Source organism: Carassius gibelio, chromosome B9 (genome assembly GCF_023724105.1).
Source record: "Carassius gibelio isolate Cgi1373 ecotype wild population from Czech Republic chromosome B9, carGib1.2-hapl.c, whole genome shotgun sequence".
NCBI lineage: Eukaryota > Metazoa > Chordata > Actinopteri > Cypriniformes > Cyprinidae > Carassius > Carassius gibelio.
This window is the reverse complement of record NC_068404.1, coordinates 10260859-10279511: the sequence shown is the minus strand read 5'-3', so window position 1 is coordinate 10279511 and position 18653 is coordinate 10260859. Positions and strand designations below refer to the sequence as shown.

Below are 18653 nucleotides of genomic sequence, written 5' to 3'. Positions count from 1 at the left end.
CCCGTCAACTCTCAAGATATGAACAGCCTTGCCAGAAGAAACTACAATGGAACTGTGGTTAAAAGGTGTTTGATCTCAATTAACTACGAAACTGGAGATTATACATACCTAACATGTTCTGCCTGGTTACTAAATAGATTCTTCCACTGAAAAGCTTTTAAAAATTGACCTGATGGCAGGTAAATTAAAAACAGCTCCAGAATGAGCAAAAGAAAGAAATAAAAAGACAGCTGCAGCCAATGAAAGGTGTATTATCTCTCTTTTGAAAATGTGAATCAAAGAGTTTCTTTTAAAAAAAAAAAAACATCAGACAGAAGTGATTCTGGGTCCAGCTGGCAGGCAGCAAGGGTAAAAAGCACTGCTACTTAGCACAGTGCTGTCGTGCTAATAAGGCTGAGGTTTATGTAGCTGTACTAGCAGAAGAGCGTGACGCTACAGAGCAAGCTGTGCCTCATTTAACCACCAAATCAGCAAGCCTGTGGACCCCCCGAACATCTGTACCATTCAGCGCTAGAGAGTCATTGTCTAAAACACTGCTCCAACTCAAGAGACAAGTGCAGAGACAGAGAAATCACCAAGCCTTGACTTAACTCTCATAAATGTATCCTAAAATTGACTAAAACACAAATGAGAAAAAAAATTATGTGGTCAGAAAGTTAAGTCTGTATCCTTGTCTGCTTAGTTATGTTAGAGTGTCAATAAAGTATTTATACTTAAAATACACTACCATTCAAACGTTTGTGTAACACTTTATTTTAAGAACCAGATCTCCTCATAACTAGCTGCTTATTAGCATGCATATTACTAGCATATAAGCTGTTTAGTAGTACTTATAAAGCACATATTAATGAAGCCTGTCCTCTAACAAAAAACAACCATATAAATAGTATGTGCAAGCACCTTATTACGACTTATATTTTTGTTTTAAAGTAAAAACAAGTTAAAAATAATGACAGTATCGGGTTGCATCTGTAGTCATGAAATGACGTATAATATCATTACCAATCAAAACGCGCATTTATTTAAATGCAATGAGTGGAGTTTTTACACTGATCTCACAGTAACTCATACATATTTTACAAGGTGGCTTGTTCGTTCGAAAGACCGCACCACACCTAACCACACCCCTAAACCTACCCCTCACAGAAATCATGCAAAATTATGATTTATAAAGCATATATATTTTAAGAGCACATTCGTTCTTGGGGATCGAACCCATGATCACATGATTACATATCATTGTGTGACACAATACTATACCAACTGAGGTACACGAAACCCAAATAATAGCACAAATAAAGAGTACAAAACACTTACATAAAAACATCCTGTTGCTGATAGGGGTGCAATTGTAGTATACGCTCTGTTAGTTCGTATTTAAGGGATTTGGACAAACGACCTATACGGGCGTATTGATTGGAGGACAGGTTGTATTAATGCCTTATTCTGCATAACCATATTTCAGATCCCTTAATCGTACCCCTTACCTAAACTGAACAACTTCCTTACTGACTATCAATAAGCAGCAAATTACTGAGAGAAAACTCTTAAGTAGTAGTGAATATGTGTTCCCTATTCAAAAGTGTTACCAGATTTTTATTTTATTATTCTTATTTTTTAAGACCATTATGCTCACCAATGGAGCATTTACTTGACCAAAATATGGTAAACAGTAATGTTAAAATTACAACAATTTAAATTGTAAAATAACTTTATTTGAATATATTTTAAAATGCAGTTTGTTCCATGTAACAAATCCCTATTTCTAGATTCTGTTGAGCCTACAAACTTAAAGAATACAACTTTTTTTAAACTTTCCAACTTTCATCATTCAAAAATTGTCTTGAGCATACTAACATCTAAATACCTTCAGCCCTGTCTGTTTTTCTTGTATATGTTAGGTTCACAGAGTCTGTAAGAGTAAAGGAGGATATCTCAGAAGCTACCAAATACCCTCCAATCAAACATTTGTACGGGCCTCCTCGGGGCCTTTGATAACACGTCCCACCTCAACCCGCACTTCTATCTCTTTCCTCAAAATGACAGGACACTCTGTGATAAAGCATGAAAACATGACAGTCAGAGAGATGAAAGCACAGAGGAAACATCTGACAGACACCAGCAACTGTCTTTAACCAGCCTTAAACACACACAAACTCTTTCAAATAAACTTCTGGACACATAAAACACAACCACACAGAGTATTCTGTCCTCTTTGGAAATTGTAGATGACTTTCTGAATTTCAAATCATAGTTTAAAGTTACTGTCACTTTTCCTGATTCATCACAGACGCCAGTTAACAAAGACACAAACCCCTCATTCAAAAACAGCATTCACCTAACACTAAGGACACATGCTGTGTGAGACCATTACAGTCACATGGACACCAAACAACAACACAAACACTGGCTTGTCTTTGCTTTGGATGTGAGGGTAATTAGATTTTCATGGATCTTATTACTGAATGTTGTTACTATGGTGAATCTATTTGGGGTAAGAATGCTGGCATTGTTGACCAACCCGCAAAAATGTGTTCATACTACATAAACGCCACAGTTTTTGTGTGTCAAAGAATGATTCTGTTCACTTTGTTTGGCCTCTTTTCCACTTGTTTTTCTTCTTCCTTGTTTTCACTTTTACTATACACCAGCAAATTAGGGTAAACACAGGCGTTTGGCACCCTGAGCTTGTGTATGTGTGTGTGTTTGACTTGACCACAGCAGAGTAAGTATCTGCAGATGTACCCCTCCTCCACCATCAGAGCCGCATGTTAATTGTCTTTCACGCATTGTATCTATGAGCCAGGACACTTTTTCACACCTGCACAAACCTATCAAGATGTCCCCTGCAGATCCATGCATCTAAACAAGGCAAATGCACACATTTTTCCTGACACAATTTTAAGACTATGTGGTGTCTCATAGCAACATACGGCAAATGAGAGTCAAATATTAAGTTGACTTTTTAAAATGAAGCTCATTTTTGTAACAAAATAGTTTTTTTTTTTTTTGTCTTTAGTGGAACTAAAGGTAGAAGATGATGGAACAAATGTTTGAAATTCATAATAATTATTTTGCAATTCTGTTTGGCGGCATTAATGGAAATTACATAGATTTATGGCTCAGTTTTGGAGGAAAAACTAATTTTGAGAAAATGGCCTTTAAAAATATGTACTGTAATTGAAATCTTGGGACAAAAAAATATAAAGTGCTATAAAAGAAACACTTAACAGTGTCTTTTGGATGTTTTCCTTCCATAAATCTGAAAAAAAAACACTTTATGAAAATCCAAAAAGCCAAAAAGTCCAAAACCAAAAAATTGACAGGTGCATGAAAACTAAACAGATGCCAACATGGCTAGATTGTGTGATATCAAAGATTATGCCAAATGTAAATACTACCCAAACTACATTCAGTAAGAGTGAAGTTTGGGATTATGTTGAGTCCTTCTTTGATATCCAAAGCAAAGTCTGGGACTTGATGGACAAAACCAGTTAGAAAACCATAAATTCTCTGCTAGACCATGTTTTAAATAATTGCCTTGTTAGATTAAATGCTTCACTGGATTTCAGTTGGATTTTCATGTAATCACTTTTCATCAAAAACCACTTCACACAGCATTCAACAACACTAACTTGTACACATACTGGACAGCTAAAAGTAAGCAACCTTTCTGTTTTAGATGAATAGATTCAGATTTACTGCAGGAGAAAATCTCACCCCTTTGACTGAAAGCAAATAATTGCAGGCTTTGCCTAAAAACCTCAACCTTACCCAGTGGAACAATTAAAATAACTGAAAGGCCCTCTAAAATGTTAACTGCTTGTTTGAGAGCATTCCCAGAAGGCGCTCATATCGACCATTTATTTGGACATAAAACCATGAAAGGTATGAAGAAGGAAACAGAGGAGTTGTTACTGCATTCTGAAATCTAATAAAGAATTTAAATCCTCTGTCATATATACCCAGTTATGATTGAACATATGCTGTCATTTACATATCTGCCCTGTAAGTGTACAGCAAGCCCATAACGGTCACAACAGATACACCCGTACTCTGAGAATGATGTGATGTGTACGGGAGACCTGTGTGACCCCCCTGAGTCCTGTCCAGCTTCACACCATCCATCGATTCTTCATTACAAGCGGAAAACTGGCATTGATCCGAAGGACCCCTGGAGAGCCGCACAAGTGATGATATCATCCGCTACTGCTGGCCTCACTCGAGAGGAAATCTAGCTGTGAGGTTAGACGTGTTCATTTGTCAAATCTATCACGGATGAAGTCCCACACCGAGAGACAGTGGGGGGAACTGCTGTGTAAAATTGTTCCTTTCATAGACTTTCAACGTCAGTCATGAGCAATTAAGAGGCTAGTCTGTACATACTGTAATATCACTACTGTCCCCTGTGAGGTTACTACAGAAACAAAGGCTCCTCAGCTGGAGACGGTGGGGTGTCCCGGAGTCTGTGATCACGGCTCTGCATGTGGCCGGAGTTGAGAGGTCTAAAAATGCTCTCGGGCGATCATCAGTTCGGATATCCCTCTTCACAGAAAACAATGCAGAGACGTCAGCGAACGCTGAAGCCTCGGCTCTCCTCAGTGTAGTAAGAGTGTGAAGTGTGCTACTGTAAATGTACTCTGAAACACTTGTGTACTGTAATGTAACACAGTGGGTTTGTAAAAAAAGTTTTATTTTAAATAAATAAAAAATTAAATCAATCAATGCTAAAAATAGGAATGCTATGATTTTACAATTTCTTGATGTAATAGGCTGATAGTTATTGTATTATTAAAAACCTATTCTATTTTGAAAATAAAAAGTACAACACAACTATATAATATATATATATATATATATAGCCTCAGGGATGCTATCACTGAATTAATAAAATCCCTGGGATGGAGGGGAGAATGGAATATCCATTCCTTGTGTATTAATATGGTGATTAAATAAGATAATATCAAAAAATGGAATACTGTGCCAGAGAGAGGAAAAGAAAGTGTAAAGAGTGGGGAAGGAGAAAAACAGATAAAGATGAAAGAGAGGGATAGAGTAAGAGAGCGGTGAAGGAGAGAGGGAAAGAACCATGACTTCAACCTGCACAGCCCCGTTTCTATACCCATGTCATTCAGTTGAGCGACTTTCCTGATTGCATTACAGATATATCATGATAAATCAACCCATGCTTATTATATTTATTCCACAATAATCTATTTATAACTTTTAGTAGCGGGACAGATCTGATGCTGTGCCAAGAATCCATGGAACAATCCGGTGAACTCGAATGAAGCCGGTATGACAAGTGAAACGGCGTCTTCCGTCTAAGCGCTGAGCCGTACCTGTAACTTTGATAGATTTTTTTCCCCCCATTACATCTGGTTCTTGTCATCCAACTCTGATATGCCAGAGTGCACTGGATTTCATCACACTCTCTGGCAACAGGAGAATAAATGGTGCACTTCTCTCCTCTCTGTTTTTCTACTCATCCTTTTCGTGACCTTAATGGCTGTGCTCCAAAACCATTTAAAGATGAGCTACAGACACAAAGTCTGTTCCAAAAGGTAGGAAGGATAATTAGTGCACTCATGATGCTGATTATATAGGCAGCTCACTTTAGCTCAAAAGTATGGTTTATGAGTGTGGAGAGAGACAACGATACTGCCTCTAAAATATCTTTGTTTAGACTAATTCTTAGGTATCGCTGCATGATCCACAACCACATACATTTTGTGACAAATTCTTCCAAGGACTGAAGAAAATAAATGAGTTTTAAATGTATGAAGTGTGAGATATTCGCAATGCTTATTAGATTATCACACTGTTAGCTTAGCAACATGCTAACTTCAGCTTCGACTAAAATCAGTTGAGAGTTGAGTGTCCCATGCTGCTCTAAACACTGGATGTCTGTCAAGGTTTTGGAAAGAGGTACTGCCTCCAAAGTGGCATCCTTTTCTTTAGTGACAAATGTTTGAGAGCCCACCTTCAGTCCCTGCAGAGCAATGGAAAATCTGTGGAGGAAGTGTTTGCAGTGACAGTGTGGCTGGACTATCAACACTGTTTACCTCATCTACTGTATGTGTGATGAGAGAGAGAGCTGAATAGGGAATGTGGAATAAAGCAATGCTGAGAATGGGCAGTGCCTTAGGAGATGAGTCATTTTAATCAGACACAATGTATGTAGGGAAGAAAGAGGGAACAAGTGAGTGGGAAATAGAAGGAGAGAAAAAGCTGCATCAATGGATATCATTGTGTTTTGCATGTACTGGGCTTTTTAACTAGCCTAACCAGTCCTTAGTCAACTAGATTTGTTTGTAAACCAACTTTAAGCCAACCAGTGGCTATACTGATCAACCAAACACCAAACCAACCTAGAACATGCTTTGAAATTCGTGTAAGTAAGAGCCGCTCTCTCCAAATGGGTGGAAGAGGAGGAATGAGAATTACAGACCGAGGAGGAAAGAATGGACAAAAAAGGGAGGTTATGACAGAGTTGAAGGAGAAACGAGTGGAAAGATGAATTATAAGGGTGTGGTGGCAGACGAGCAGACTAAACTTCATGAGGTCAAAGGGGAAACCATGTAGCACAGCCAGTTTTCAGCATGTGTGCATATAAACATCTGTCAGTTAGGACTGAGATGCCAGGATATGATCCCTGAGCTGCATAATCATATCTGACAGGGAAAACGCTTCAGGTTAAATAAATTAAGTACAGCGCTTTGCTGCTGATGGAGCCAGTTTGATGTCCAGTGGAAAGATACTGAGCTGTTACTACCTCGGGATCAACACAGATCAAATAAATAGCCTTCCCAAAGTGTCTATACCACAATATGTGTGAAGGCAGAGATCTTATGATACATTATAACACTGCACGCACCCATGATAAGAGCTGTTATTAAATGTTCTTCTCATTGGAATAATGTTTAAATGCTAAAAGTCTGTTTTACTCCACCCTGCCCTGCGTCTGTAAGTCTCGCCAACATAATTAAACGATCTGTCCACTTCACAAAGAGTTCGATGTAACACCTTCCATGGCATTGTGTGACAATTTTGTCTTACAAAGCTAATGCGAGAATCAGAGGTGGCTGTGTTAAAGCATGTTAATGGATACATCATTGTACAACTTGTGAAAAAAAATTCTTGTGCTCGTGTTTACTAGGCATAACAATTGTGATTGTATTGGATCACCAACAGAGCTCCTTGGTCCCAACTTTGGCCTTAATTCAACTGCCTGGCCAAGAGATAAAAACAAAAATCGCTAGAAAAGCAGCAGGGAACAAGTCAGGGAGTTTAAAGAAACAAGACAGCTAGAGTGATGATTTTAGCTGAGAAGAGTCTGGCTTTGTGTTAAACAGAAGAGACTGATATATAATTTGTGCATTTATGAGGCCTACAGATCAGACATAACAGTAGATTCCATCTCCGTGTACTACACTGAAATCATAGGCTGTAAATAACCATACTTAACCTTGATGTGGTTTAAATGCCCACAGGGCTTCAGAGAGAGATAGAAAGGTAGAGAACAGGGTCAGAATGATCACCTGCCTAAAATAAACAATAACGTGTAAAACTAGCAAAAAATTTTTTTTATTTATTTAAATATAATCAAATATAATTTTAATATATAATAAATAGTTTTATTTAATTGCTTTAAATATGATCTACTATTTTACACACTATATTTAATATATGATAATTTATCTTTCTATTTATCAAATGCATATATTTATATTTTATATGTATAATTGTTAATAAAATTATTCAAAAATGTCAGTTCAAACCAACATAGCAATCACTTGGTATCATGCTATAAACAAGACGAACAACGCTCACGTTGTCTTCAAAAGATTTGTAAAAATCTAGTCTGAACATTTGTAGAGGAGCGGCAAATGGGAGTGAAGATGGAAGGTTAAAAAAAAGAGACATCTGTTTTAAGTCTTAGAACTGGTTGTGTTAACCTGAGAACTACTGGGAAACTGTCCACTTTTCTCTTTTCCAAATGTAGCAATGTGTCTGATTCAATATGGAGTTCTGTTTACTAATGGACGCGCAAAGAAATCCCCCGCGGGAGGAAAGCACGGAAAAGGATGCGTGATGTAATGGAACGTGCCGCATCTTCTGTCAATCAAGCCAAGGGTGGAGAGAGAACGAGAGACAAAAATAACAACAGTACTATCCCGTGCACAAACCACTAAGGAGTAAGCAAAGTGCTGGAATAGAACACATATCAGACTTTGCTGTCTCTGTCTTTTGATCTCTCTCTCTCTCTCTGTTGATGTGCTCACTGGAAGTGCTCAGTGAAGACACTTTCAACAAAAGCTTCTGAAAAATTAATGCTCCAATTTCAACAAAGGAATGTCAAAAGCCATCCCATAAATCTCTCTTTAAAAACACTTCTATGTATAAATAATAGATCCAAAATGTTAATAAATGCCAAAAGGACAAAGGGCAATATTCAGTGAGTAGACTAAGAGAGCTGGAAGTGGCAGGTTGTGACAGGCTTTGTGGCTCTGGGTTTGTAAAACATGACTCATGGATGTCAAAGACTTCACTAGCGATTGCTAATTTCCCATCGAATTGGGTCCCGCTTTACGAATCACGCTTTAAAACAAATACACGCACACTGTGAAAATACAGTGAAACTCCAATCCTCACCCCATGCATTTCTGCTGCTGTCCAATAGAGGGAAGAGTTGGAACAGCTGCCTGAGAAACGCATGCAGAGAGCTCAAGCCTGCACGTTTCCCAGAAATGTGTGTCGAAGCTTTGTTTATAGGATATTTAATTAAAGTGTGTGTAATGTCAACTAGAGCCAGGCTCAGCGGGGCATCACAGGAAGGCTCCAATAATCACTAGACAAGAAACATCAGCAGTCTTTCCTAATCAACTCATTTTTAAAGCGGCATATTAAGCAGCAAAATTAATAAAACACCACTTATTATATAAAAGAAAGTAAACAAGATTGCCTTGTCCCCTCTTGAATTGATCAAATACAGACTTGTCAGATTTGATATACTCGAATTTATGAATTGGTTATGGTTATAAATACATAGTTTCTTCCTATGTATAATTTCCTGATTGATCATCACCTACATAGACACTCTGAACCTTTTCTGCTCACCTGCAGTCCAGTTTCTCCAGCTCAAAGTGCGGGTTGAAGTTTAGGACGATACGCTGCGATGGTTCAGGCGCTGTGATCACCCATCGGCAGTTCTGGTGGGGTGGGTACTCCAGTGGGTAACCGGGTGTGGTGATGTATCCTGCGTCACTGGCATCCAAATGCCCACCACATGGCTCTGTAAAGACGAGAGGTGAAATATGATTCAGTTTCACTCAAATGAAGTGCACTGTGAAACGCGTCTAACATTGTGTATTTATATTAATTTAAATGCTACTCAATGGCCATTTTCAGTTGTTTGAAGCGATTCAGTACAAATGAATCAATATGACACAATGATTCTAATTGAGTGAAAGGAAATAGCTGACCTCTGCTAGTCAATAAGTGAAGCAGTCATGACTTAGGAACTAAAGGCTTTTGTTCTATGCCCCGACGTTTAATAATAAATAAATAAAAAAACACAAATTGAGAAATCAAATAATCTGTTGTGTCCAGTGTCAAATGCACTTGTCCTGGCTATCATCTGGTATACAACTATATCACTGACAAGCAACCTGCAAACATTAGGACACAATCTTCAACAGTATCTTCAGAATAAAAACCACTCTATCACACATGACAAGCTATTCAAGCGACAGGAAGTGTGTCTGCGTGAGGTCAAAGATCAACCCAATGCTGTGATCAGTCACAAAGATGCCTTTCTGTGTGGAAAGCACATAGATAGTGCACTCATTTTCTCTCTCCCTTGCCTGTGTTTACCATTTTCTTCCCAAACAAGCCCTCGGCTCCCACAGCTCAAATAATTGATATGGCTCTCATTCATTATTGCTCTGATCATAGTATTGAGGCACAGCTGTTTAACCTTTGCTAGAGTGCTACGATGTCAGCGCGCACCGAACTCACATGTTCGAGGAGAGGCGGTGTATAAATGTTTTAAGGCGCGGAGGCACTGAATGATTCAAGATGACTTCAGGAACTTGCCTAGAGAAGATATTTTGAAGAATGTTTCTTGACCTTTTATTGTTTATGTAAAGAAAGTCAGTGGAGTTCAGTTATGTTTTAGACATATTTTATGGATAAAAGCAGTTGAAACATTCTTCAGAATGTCTTCTTTGGGTTCTGCATAAATCAGTAAGACAGAAAGGTTTGAAATGTCATGATGCGGAGTAAAGAAAATCATCATTTCAGGGAGCTCTTCCTTTAAAAATTGAACTTCCTCTACAATCAAACTGCATTTGAAAGAATTGTAATCCAAATGTATAGAACTCAGCAGATCACAGGCGTTCCAATTCTGTGGGAATCTGTGGAGCTCTGTGGTGTGGTCCTGCTCATCTTACATCAGCAGTGGCCCAGCAAGGATGGACGTACAGCACGCACTTTGCCGCCGTTACTTGAAATTCACAACAAATACACCACAACCAACATGCACGGAGCTGATGTTCTAGCGTCACACATAGTGGCCCAGTGGGGACGCTGGGAAGGAGTTCGGAGGAAGTGAGGGCTTTGATTGACAGTTTGAGGTCTGTGGCTGGTTTCCACAGCACTTTCTGTGAACAATTACAACTCATCTGTATTGCACACTTGATCTCTCACACTCAGTCACTGACTTTCTCACCGTCAGAAAACAAGATTGATGTGGTAGGATGCAACCTCTTCATACCTCCCAGAATTACACTTCATTCAAACGATACTGTGACCAGGCAAAAATATGTTTTAATGAGCTATGATGACAATAGCAGTGTGTACAGTGCTGAACTGGGTTTAAGACCAAGCTGCCACTGATTTATTTGCAGCTTGCAACAGTAAACAAATCTTAAAGAAATAATAAAGTTTTCATGTACCACAAACATGAAAAAATAACGCATCTTGCCTCAAATGAAAAACTTAGTTCTAAATAGCTAAACAACAACTGAATTTAATTACTGTTTTGTGCAATGTTTTATAGTAGAGGTTGGTCACAGTGGTTGACTATTATATAAAATGTATTTGGCCTTGGCAGAATAGATCTGCTACGCTGCTGCTGAATTGCTGTTGCTGTTGGTTATTAATGTAGTTGCAGATTATTGCTGCTGCTGCAAGCAAGTAAAGGAACTTGCCAATGATATGGCATCCAATTAGCATATAAAAAAACCTGTAGCAGATCTATACAGGTGGAGCTAGGGGAGGTGGAGGATTTCAGAGAAACTTATATGATTAAATTTATATTATTATAAATATTTGGTTGAAATAAAAACATTATACATTTTTTATAGTTGTTTAAATAGTTTAGATTTTTTTTCGCAGATATTTTATAGTTTTAGATTTTTAATGGTACTGTGCTTTGGCGGTTAAACGGTTTTCATGGACAAACCATCTCACAAAAATCTTTAAATTAATTATTTCAAAAGCACTACTGCTACAGACACACACAAGCAGATGGCCGTCTTTGTCGGTTGCATCAGATCTCATGCTGTTTCTGAGTGTCCCATCACTAGCACTGCATTTTTAAGAAAGCATGTCAAGTTAAAAATAGCCCAAATTTTAGAAACGTATCTTGAGACCTCTGTGCTCTTTTCCAGTCTGCTGTGCTCCGTCCAGCTGTTTTCCAACAAAAAATCATGTCTTTACATAAATGCACCTCATCAACCTGAAACAATCTGACTAGTCATTCAGGCAACCCACTAACTAGCCTAGTTGAATTAGGAAAAATGTAGTTTTGACTAAACATCCTCCTGTAGTCTGCATCTGAACAATCCCAGCATCATCACTTTCTCATATGTTCCGGTTCGAATCATTTGTAGATGCGTATGTTTGCAGAAAGGAGGATCGGCAGGCTGACGGGTCTCATTGGGAGGTGTTCTTCCTCCCTAAGCTCTGGGCCTCAACAGAACCGTTCTGACAGTGCAGAGATTCATTTCCGCTCTGAGCAGAGAGCGCAACAGATACTGCAGTAGTGTTGTGTTGCTGTGTGTGGTCGCCTCATGAATTATTGTGTCTGTACTGCTAAAGGAATCTATCCATCTACAGTCTCTGCCACATGCTATCACAGCAGTACGCAGCCCTGGCGTATGGGCCAGAGTCAACAGTGTGTGTGTGTGTTTGTGTGTGTACATGTGTGTATATGTGTGACTTTGGCTGTGTTTGCCGCTCTTTTGGATGATTTGCTGTGCACCAAGTTCAAGTGAAATTTATGTTTTGGGGAATGGAAACGTTATTTACCCCGAAAACATAAAACACAATTTTGTTTCATTGAACTTTTCAAAGGTGCACTGCTAAAAAGCTTTCAGAAAGCATAAAGAAATGAACAGTTCTTGCAATTTAAAACGTCAACTCACATGAGATTAATAATAAAATAATACCTTTTTTTTTAAGTTTACATGGAACAGATAACCTTATGGGAAAATGCCATCACATGACAACAGTGTAACCCTTGATATTTACTTTTTTTTAAAAACAACAAAAAAAAAATTAATAAAGTTAGAAAACTGCATTTCTAAAATGGCATAAACAATGTGCAAATCCTACATCCACACCAATAGGTGTCAGTAAAAGTACCTTGCAGCTGCCTTTCGAGTAAGCGCAACAAAACAAATTACTGTCTGCAAATGTAAAAGTAGATAACAGTAACTGAATCGGTAAATTATAAACTTTAAAAAGTTGTGCTCACAGTGCTGTCAAACCAACATCACACTGTTCAACAGAAACTGAATCTACTAATAGAGCTCCTTCGATTCACAAAATCAAATCCTGACAGAACCCATTTTTTAAATTATTTTTTAAAAAGTATCTGCATTTTGTCTTACCCTGTGAGCTAAGTGTATTGTCACACCCCTAGTGTCTATGAGTGTGATAAAGCTCATCATTTTCCAAGCGTATAATATAGCTTTCATTCTTCAGGTCAAATCATTTTAAAAAAAAAATCAGTTTGAATAAGGAAAGCGATAACTTTGCCATAGTATCCTTTCAAATGTTAAAGTGACACAATTAGGCCTTATTGTGGGATAATAAATGACACACTGTCTAAAGTTGAGCTCAGTGTTGGCCCACCAAAAAAGACCTCAGCTCATGATTTCCTGTCCCACAATACCGCAGAACATCACACTGCTCAATAGAAACTGAATCTACTAATAAGAGCTCCTTCGATTCACAAAATCAAATCTTGGCTGAAACAATCAATAGCTTTGATTGTTGGACAAATCGAAGGTATCTTCCATCACACACTATTCGACACAACCATGTTCTGTTGAGTACATACAACAACAGCCACAGATCTCATCCTGTCAGAGCTTTCGATGTTGGTACTTTGTCAATTTGCAAAACCCCGCTCCTCTCCTCTCTTCACATACGAGACGTCTCTCCCTGCCACACTTCTTTCAGGATTGAAGATCCTGCCGGTGGGTAGGCCTGTCACCGGCCCCCTCGTTTTAGGGCCATAAGTAACTGTAAACGGTGCTGAGCAGGTGGGTGGGGGAACGAGAATGGAGCTGCATTATTTATGGGTTTCTTGCTTGTTTTGAATTTCATCCCAATAGCACTGTTTCAGCACTTTTCCAGCGCCTGCCACACAAGAGTGAGTGAACGAGTGCCGCCGCATTTGCTGGCGCGAATACAAATATCTGACCTTCTTTTAGCTGATTTACAGGCCCATTTTCTGCTGAGGGAGTGCTAATATTACCCATTACACGAGACAGGAGAGGGAAAAAACAGTTGCGGTGAGCAGACATGACAACAAACTGCAGTGATTTACATAATGGTCGTTGTTGTGTTTTTCAGTTCAAACTGATTATAAATTGCCAAAACTTGTGTGTAACTAATTCACCCATCACTCAAACTGAAGCATTTGTTTCTGCTTAAACTTTGGTTCGTGGACTGCTGATCAAACTTTACAGGTCACATTTACTTTCAGTCTGGGGAATTTTGAGGACAAGTCAGGTCAATCCAAAAGGAATCCGTGCCATTGGGAGTTTCGCATGAGGACAGCTTTGCTCACATTGGTCACAGGAATTCTTTGCTACAACCAACAGAAAGCTGCTTGGCTTGAAAATGACTTCTACGTGAGCTGTGCTTCGTATATCACTACATTAGCCTACTGCCAGTAGCCAATGGACCTTTTTTGCACATGAAATGTTATTCATGGATACTTATTCTGCAGAAGGCACTGGGAAATATGTAATCTGAATAGATTAGACATTTAATGCATCACCCTGGTCTCATCTGTGTAATTGGTATCAAGCTCACTGTTAGAACAGAGGAACACAGGGTACCCCAAACACACACAAAGAAGTTGCCAGAAGTCCACATCTGCCTTTCATCAGCATCAACAGTATAAAGGGCTCAGAGGAGGCGCTGCTGGATGAAACCTAACGCTACACACACACATAGAAAGTGAAGCCCTAACAGACTAAAAGCAGGTGACTCACATTAAGAGCTGGATGAACAACTCAAAAGTGAAACTCAGAACCAATCACCTACAAAACCAAAGATGTACGCATGGAAAATGAAACAAGCTCGGGGCCACTGAACAGCAGAAATGAACATGACAAATGGGCTTAGCAGGGATCCGACGAAACTTTAAAGAGATCCCATTCACTCCATACACCACGGAAAACAACCAGCGCCAGGAGAGAATTGCTCTCATATTCGCTCAGAAATTCGGCACGACACGCGGCGGTCTCTATTGGGATACTGATGCTTGCTAAACTGTGATTTCAAAGCAGCTACCCGTCGGGCTTGCTCCAGTAGCTGCAGTTTCTCTGGAGCGTGTTGGGGATCTGCAGGTGGTCAGGTGTGTCTACACAGCTGCATAAGCATGTAATCAATCGCAGCATTGCCTCCAGGCGCAGGTGGCCAAGCCTTTGCCAACAACATGCTCTTTGCGCTCGTACCAGTAGGTACACCGGGAAAATATGGAAGAGCATCCGGACATGCTGTCTTTCAGACTCAAACATGTAGATTCACACGCATCCGCATGCTACCACCCCACACAGCTCATCTGTTCGGCAGCCATAACCGGCGCCACGGGAGAGGAGCTGGAAAATATCAGCAGCTGACTGGCGGAAGTCAATAAGGTTTCTCATTTTCACCGAGTGAATGTCTGCTGATGAATAGCTGATATTTAATCGCAGTGATGAGACACTTAGAGTTCTGCCGTTCTGTCATTCTGTCCACACTAGAATAAGCGGCTTCAGCCCCCCTGTCGTTTAGCGTGTGCTTCATCAGCTGCTGAGTCCAGCTCACTTCAGCAGGGCTTCCTGTCCCAGCAGTAGATGGTTAAGCCATTCTCCCTCTCTCAGAACCATTCATCCATCTGATTCAGACCGTCTGAAGCTTAACAGGACTAATTAAGGCACTGTTGTTGTGTTGGAAAGATAGCTGGGCTTTTAGAAGGACCCCTGTGGAGAGCTCTCTCTTGGATCAGGTGCCGAACCCAACAGAGATCTGTTGGGTCTGGCAGCACTGCTGTCGACATTTGGTTGGAAAATAAAGCTAATGCTAGTCCAAAACAACTGAAGGAAAATGTTAGAAGAGTAAAAAGAGACCTAACAGAAACTTAAAAGGAATAGTACACACAAGACTACACTTCTGTACTGATGTAGTCACCCTAACGACTTTCTGCCATGAAACACAAAAGGACACTTCAGCAGTCTCCATTCACTTTCATTGTATGGAATAAAGACGCAATAGAAGTGAATGGTGACTTAGACTGTCAGCCCCAACTGTTCTACCTAACATCTCCTTTTGTGTTCCACAGAGGGCAGTTTAAATCAACATTAGGGTGACTAAATGATGACACAATATTTATTTTTGAGTGAACTAATCATCCAAGAAGGTTACTCATGTGGTCCAACAGAAAAAAACGACTCAATTTATATTATAGTGTTCGTGTTACTATGTATTTGCGTACATAATCAGCAATACTAATGAAAAAAGTATCTATTTTGTGAGGCTGCTTGCAGTATTATATTGTTATATTTAGAGTAATGGAGTATAAAAACACGCAAAAAAAGTTACATAGAAAGAGAGAGAAATACATAAATATTTGAGACATTGAATGATCGCGTGATACGTCATTTTAGACACAAAACAGACAACAACTGTAAAAATCCCCGTTTAAAAATCCCCTTCAATCCGTTTGGCATTATTTCTCACTCGAGACAGGCACAAACACTGCCAAATCGACTCGTATACGTAAAACGTATGGTTTATTCAGTTATAAAGCCCAACATTTCGAGGTTAATAATGTCATTATTATTCATGACTGATTTGTGAAAATATGTTACGGTTTCAGGACTTTTTAAGGATTTAACTTATAACTATCTCAATATATCAGTAGTTGAAGTGATCATCAGCGAGGTGTGTAAAAATGTCAAATAAAGGTTATAAAAATATTTAAAAAAAAATACAAAAACGAGCTGTGTACACATATAAACATGTGCAATTATACGTAGCTTATATTTCGCCTGTAGGAAAATATATACATTCTATACATTCTCTCTGATATTATCCATGAGAGCCACTGGATGTGCTTCATGTGCCCGCGGCTGCACGAATACAGTCGTCAAGACTAAGTAACCATGACACGAGGACACTATGACTAGAAAAACACTGTAAACGATGAGTTACGACTTTGTAGGTCAAAAATACATATATTACATGTTTAAGGGTTAAGTGATAGGCGGCTTAATTTAGTATCCCGTCCGTGGCATGAAGAGAATCTGCTGCGTAATTTACTCTAGAGTTTATCTGTGCGTTTGTGAGCAAAATACCCGGAATCCTAAAAAGCAACGAACTGGTTTACACATCTAATTAGATAAACAAACACAAAATAGTGTTATGAAAACGTGCAGTGGAGCCCAGAATGAAGCGCGGCGTCTGTCGGATCTCATGCCGAGCGCGCGTCACCTCCAGCGGGCAGGAGATTGCCAGCGCACGCGGTGAGCTTTCACCCATCTCACTAAAACCTTTTGAAATCTTCTGAGAGGCTCGTCATCTTAGTGTAGTAGTTTTGATTTTGTTTTCTTGTTTTCTGGGTTCTCCCGTCTTTTTTCGCTTTTTAACTAATATTTATTATTATTATTAGCTATTATTATTTTTTTAAATAAGTATTGGATATGGCATATTTGCCGTTTTGTCTGTCAGTTGTAAGGTACCGATAACAAATCTAAGCAGAATTCAACAAAACAAATACCCAAAATGACATATAAACTAAAATCAGTAATGTGGTCGCAGTTCCTTTTGCAATAACACAAATAGCATACGCGTTAAATGAAAACCTAAACGGATTCAGATAAGAACAAATGGGAAAACAACAGAAACTTACCTTCCTCTCCATAAACTAATGTCGCACACAAGACGAGTAAAGATCCACAGAGCTTTGTGATTAAATCCATCTTTTCCGGGTGATGTTCACCCAGAGTCTGTAGACAAAATGCTTAAGTTCTTGTGATGTTCTTTGAAAATGTTCTTGTCCACTGATGATGTATCCACTTGTATCTTCAGTCTGATAACAATTTCTTCCGCCTGTTTTCTCGATGTGCTTCAAAATGCTTGATGCGTAAATTCAACCCAGACTTAGCTGTTTAACATCTCCAGTTATATCCTTTAAAAAAAAAAGCAACAACGAAATAAAACGGTCGATTAAAACTAAACAACTTTCTCTCTAAAAGCCAGAGTTCAGACCGAAAACGTATTCTGGTTTGATTTCCTCGAGCTGTAGCAGCGTGTGAGGGAGTAAGGTGAGCTTTCTCTCGCCTTCAAATCCAGCTGACATGAAGGGTTTTCCCGGTCTTGTCCCCACAGAATCCAGCAGCAAACGCTCGAGTGGGAAACACTGTACACGGCGCAAAACTGCAAGAAAAGGGCAGCTCGGATAAGGTCTTCAGTGCAGAGGGTCCGTAACTGAAGTCTTGTGATAGAGATACTCCGCGCGCTGTCTCTTTGGCACTGCGCGTCTCTGCGTTGAGCGCTGAGTCTCGCGCGGCAGCAGCATGTGGATGTAATAGCATTAAGGACGGGCGCAGCTATCGCATTACAGTCAGCACCTCGGCCCGCCTCTCCAGTCTCTGATTAAAGACCAGCCACCAGTCCCGCAGTTGCGCTATAAAAAGGCGAGCGAGAGAAACACAAGCGCCCACAGCCACACGGGCTCGTCAAACGCTCGTGGCTGTGTGAAGCCACAGGCTGGTTTGGAGAGTTTCTTTAAGATGGTAGATATGATGTACGCTGCTAACAATGGGCCACTGACAAATAATGAGGTCCAAAATGATAAAATCCCTTACATGTCCAGTTTACAACACAATGTGAAAGGTTATTAGAAAAGCAATCTTTCTATTCGTTTTGGTTTTATGTATTTAAAAAAAATAATAATAAAAAATATTATATATATATATATATATATATATATATATATATATATATATATATATATATATATATATATGTGTATGTATGTATGTATGTATGTATGTATATATATATATATATATATATATATATATATATATATATATATATATATATATATATACTCAAAAAAAAAAAAAATTATAATAATACAA

The 18653-nt window shown here is 39.1% G+C and overlaps 1 protein-coding gene across 3 annotated transcripts in view; it reads right to left on the bottom strand.

Annotated features, from left to right (window-relative positions):
- The window catches only part of nrp2b (neuropilin 2b), a 71270-nt gene extending 53011 nt beyond the window's left edge, over window positions 1-18259 (bottom strand). Inside the window, exons 1-2 of one of the 3 annotated variants that reach the window (XM_052565585.1) lie at window positions 17417-18259; window positions 9121-9295 (exon numbers count right to left, since the gene is read on the bottom strand). In XM_052565585.1, coding sequence (XP_052421545.1) covers window positions 9121-9295; window positions 17417-17486 — 245 coding nt within the window. In that variant the 5' untranslated portion in view covers window positions 17487-18259. The remainder of the gene's footprint in view (window positions 1-9120; window positions 9296-17416) is intronic. The other 2 variants (XM_052565586.1, XM_052565584.1) reach the window with 2 other exon arrangements.
- Between the last annotated feature and the right edge of the window lie 394 nt (window positions 18260-18653).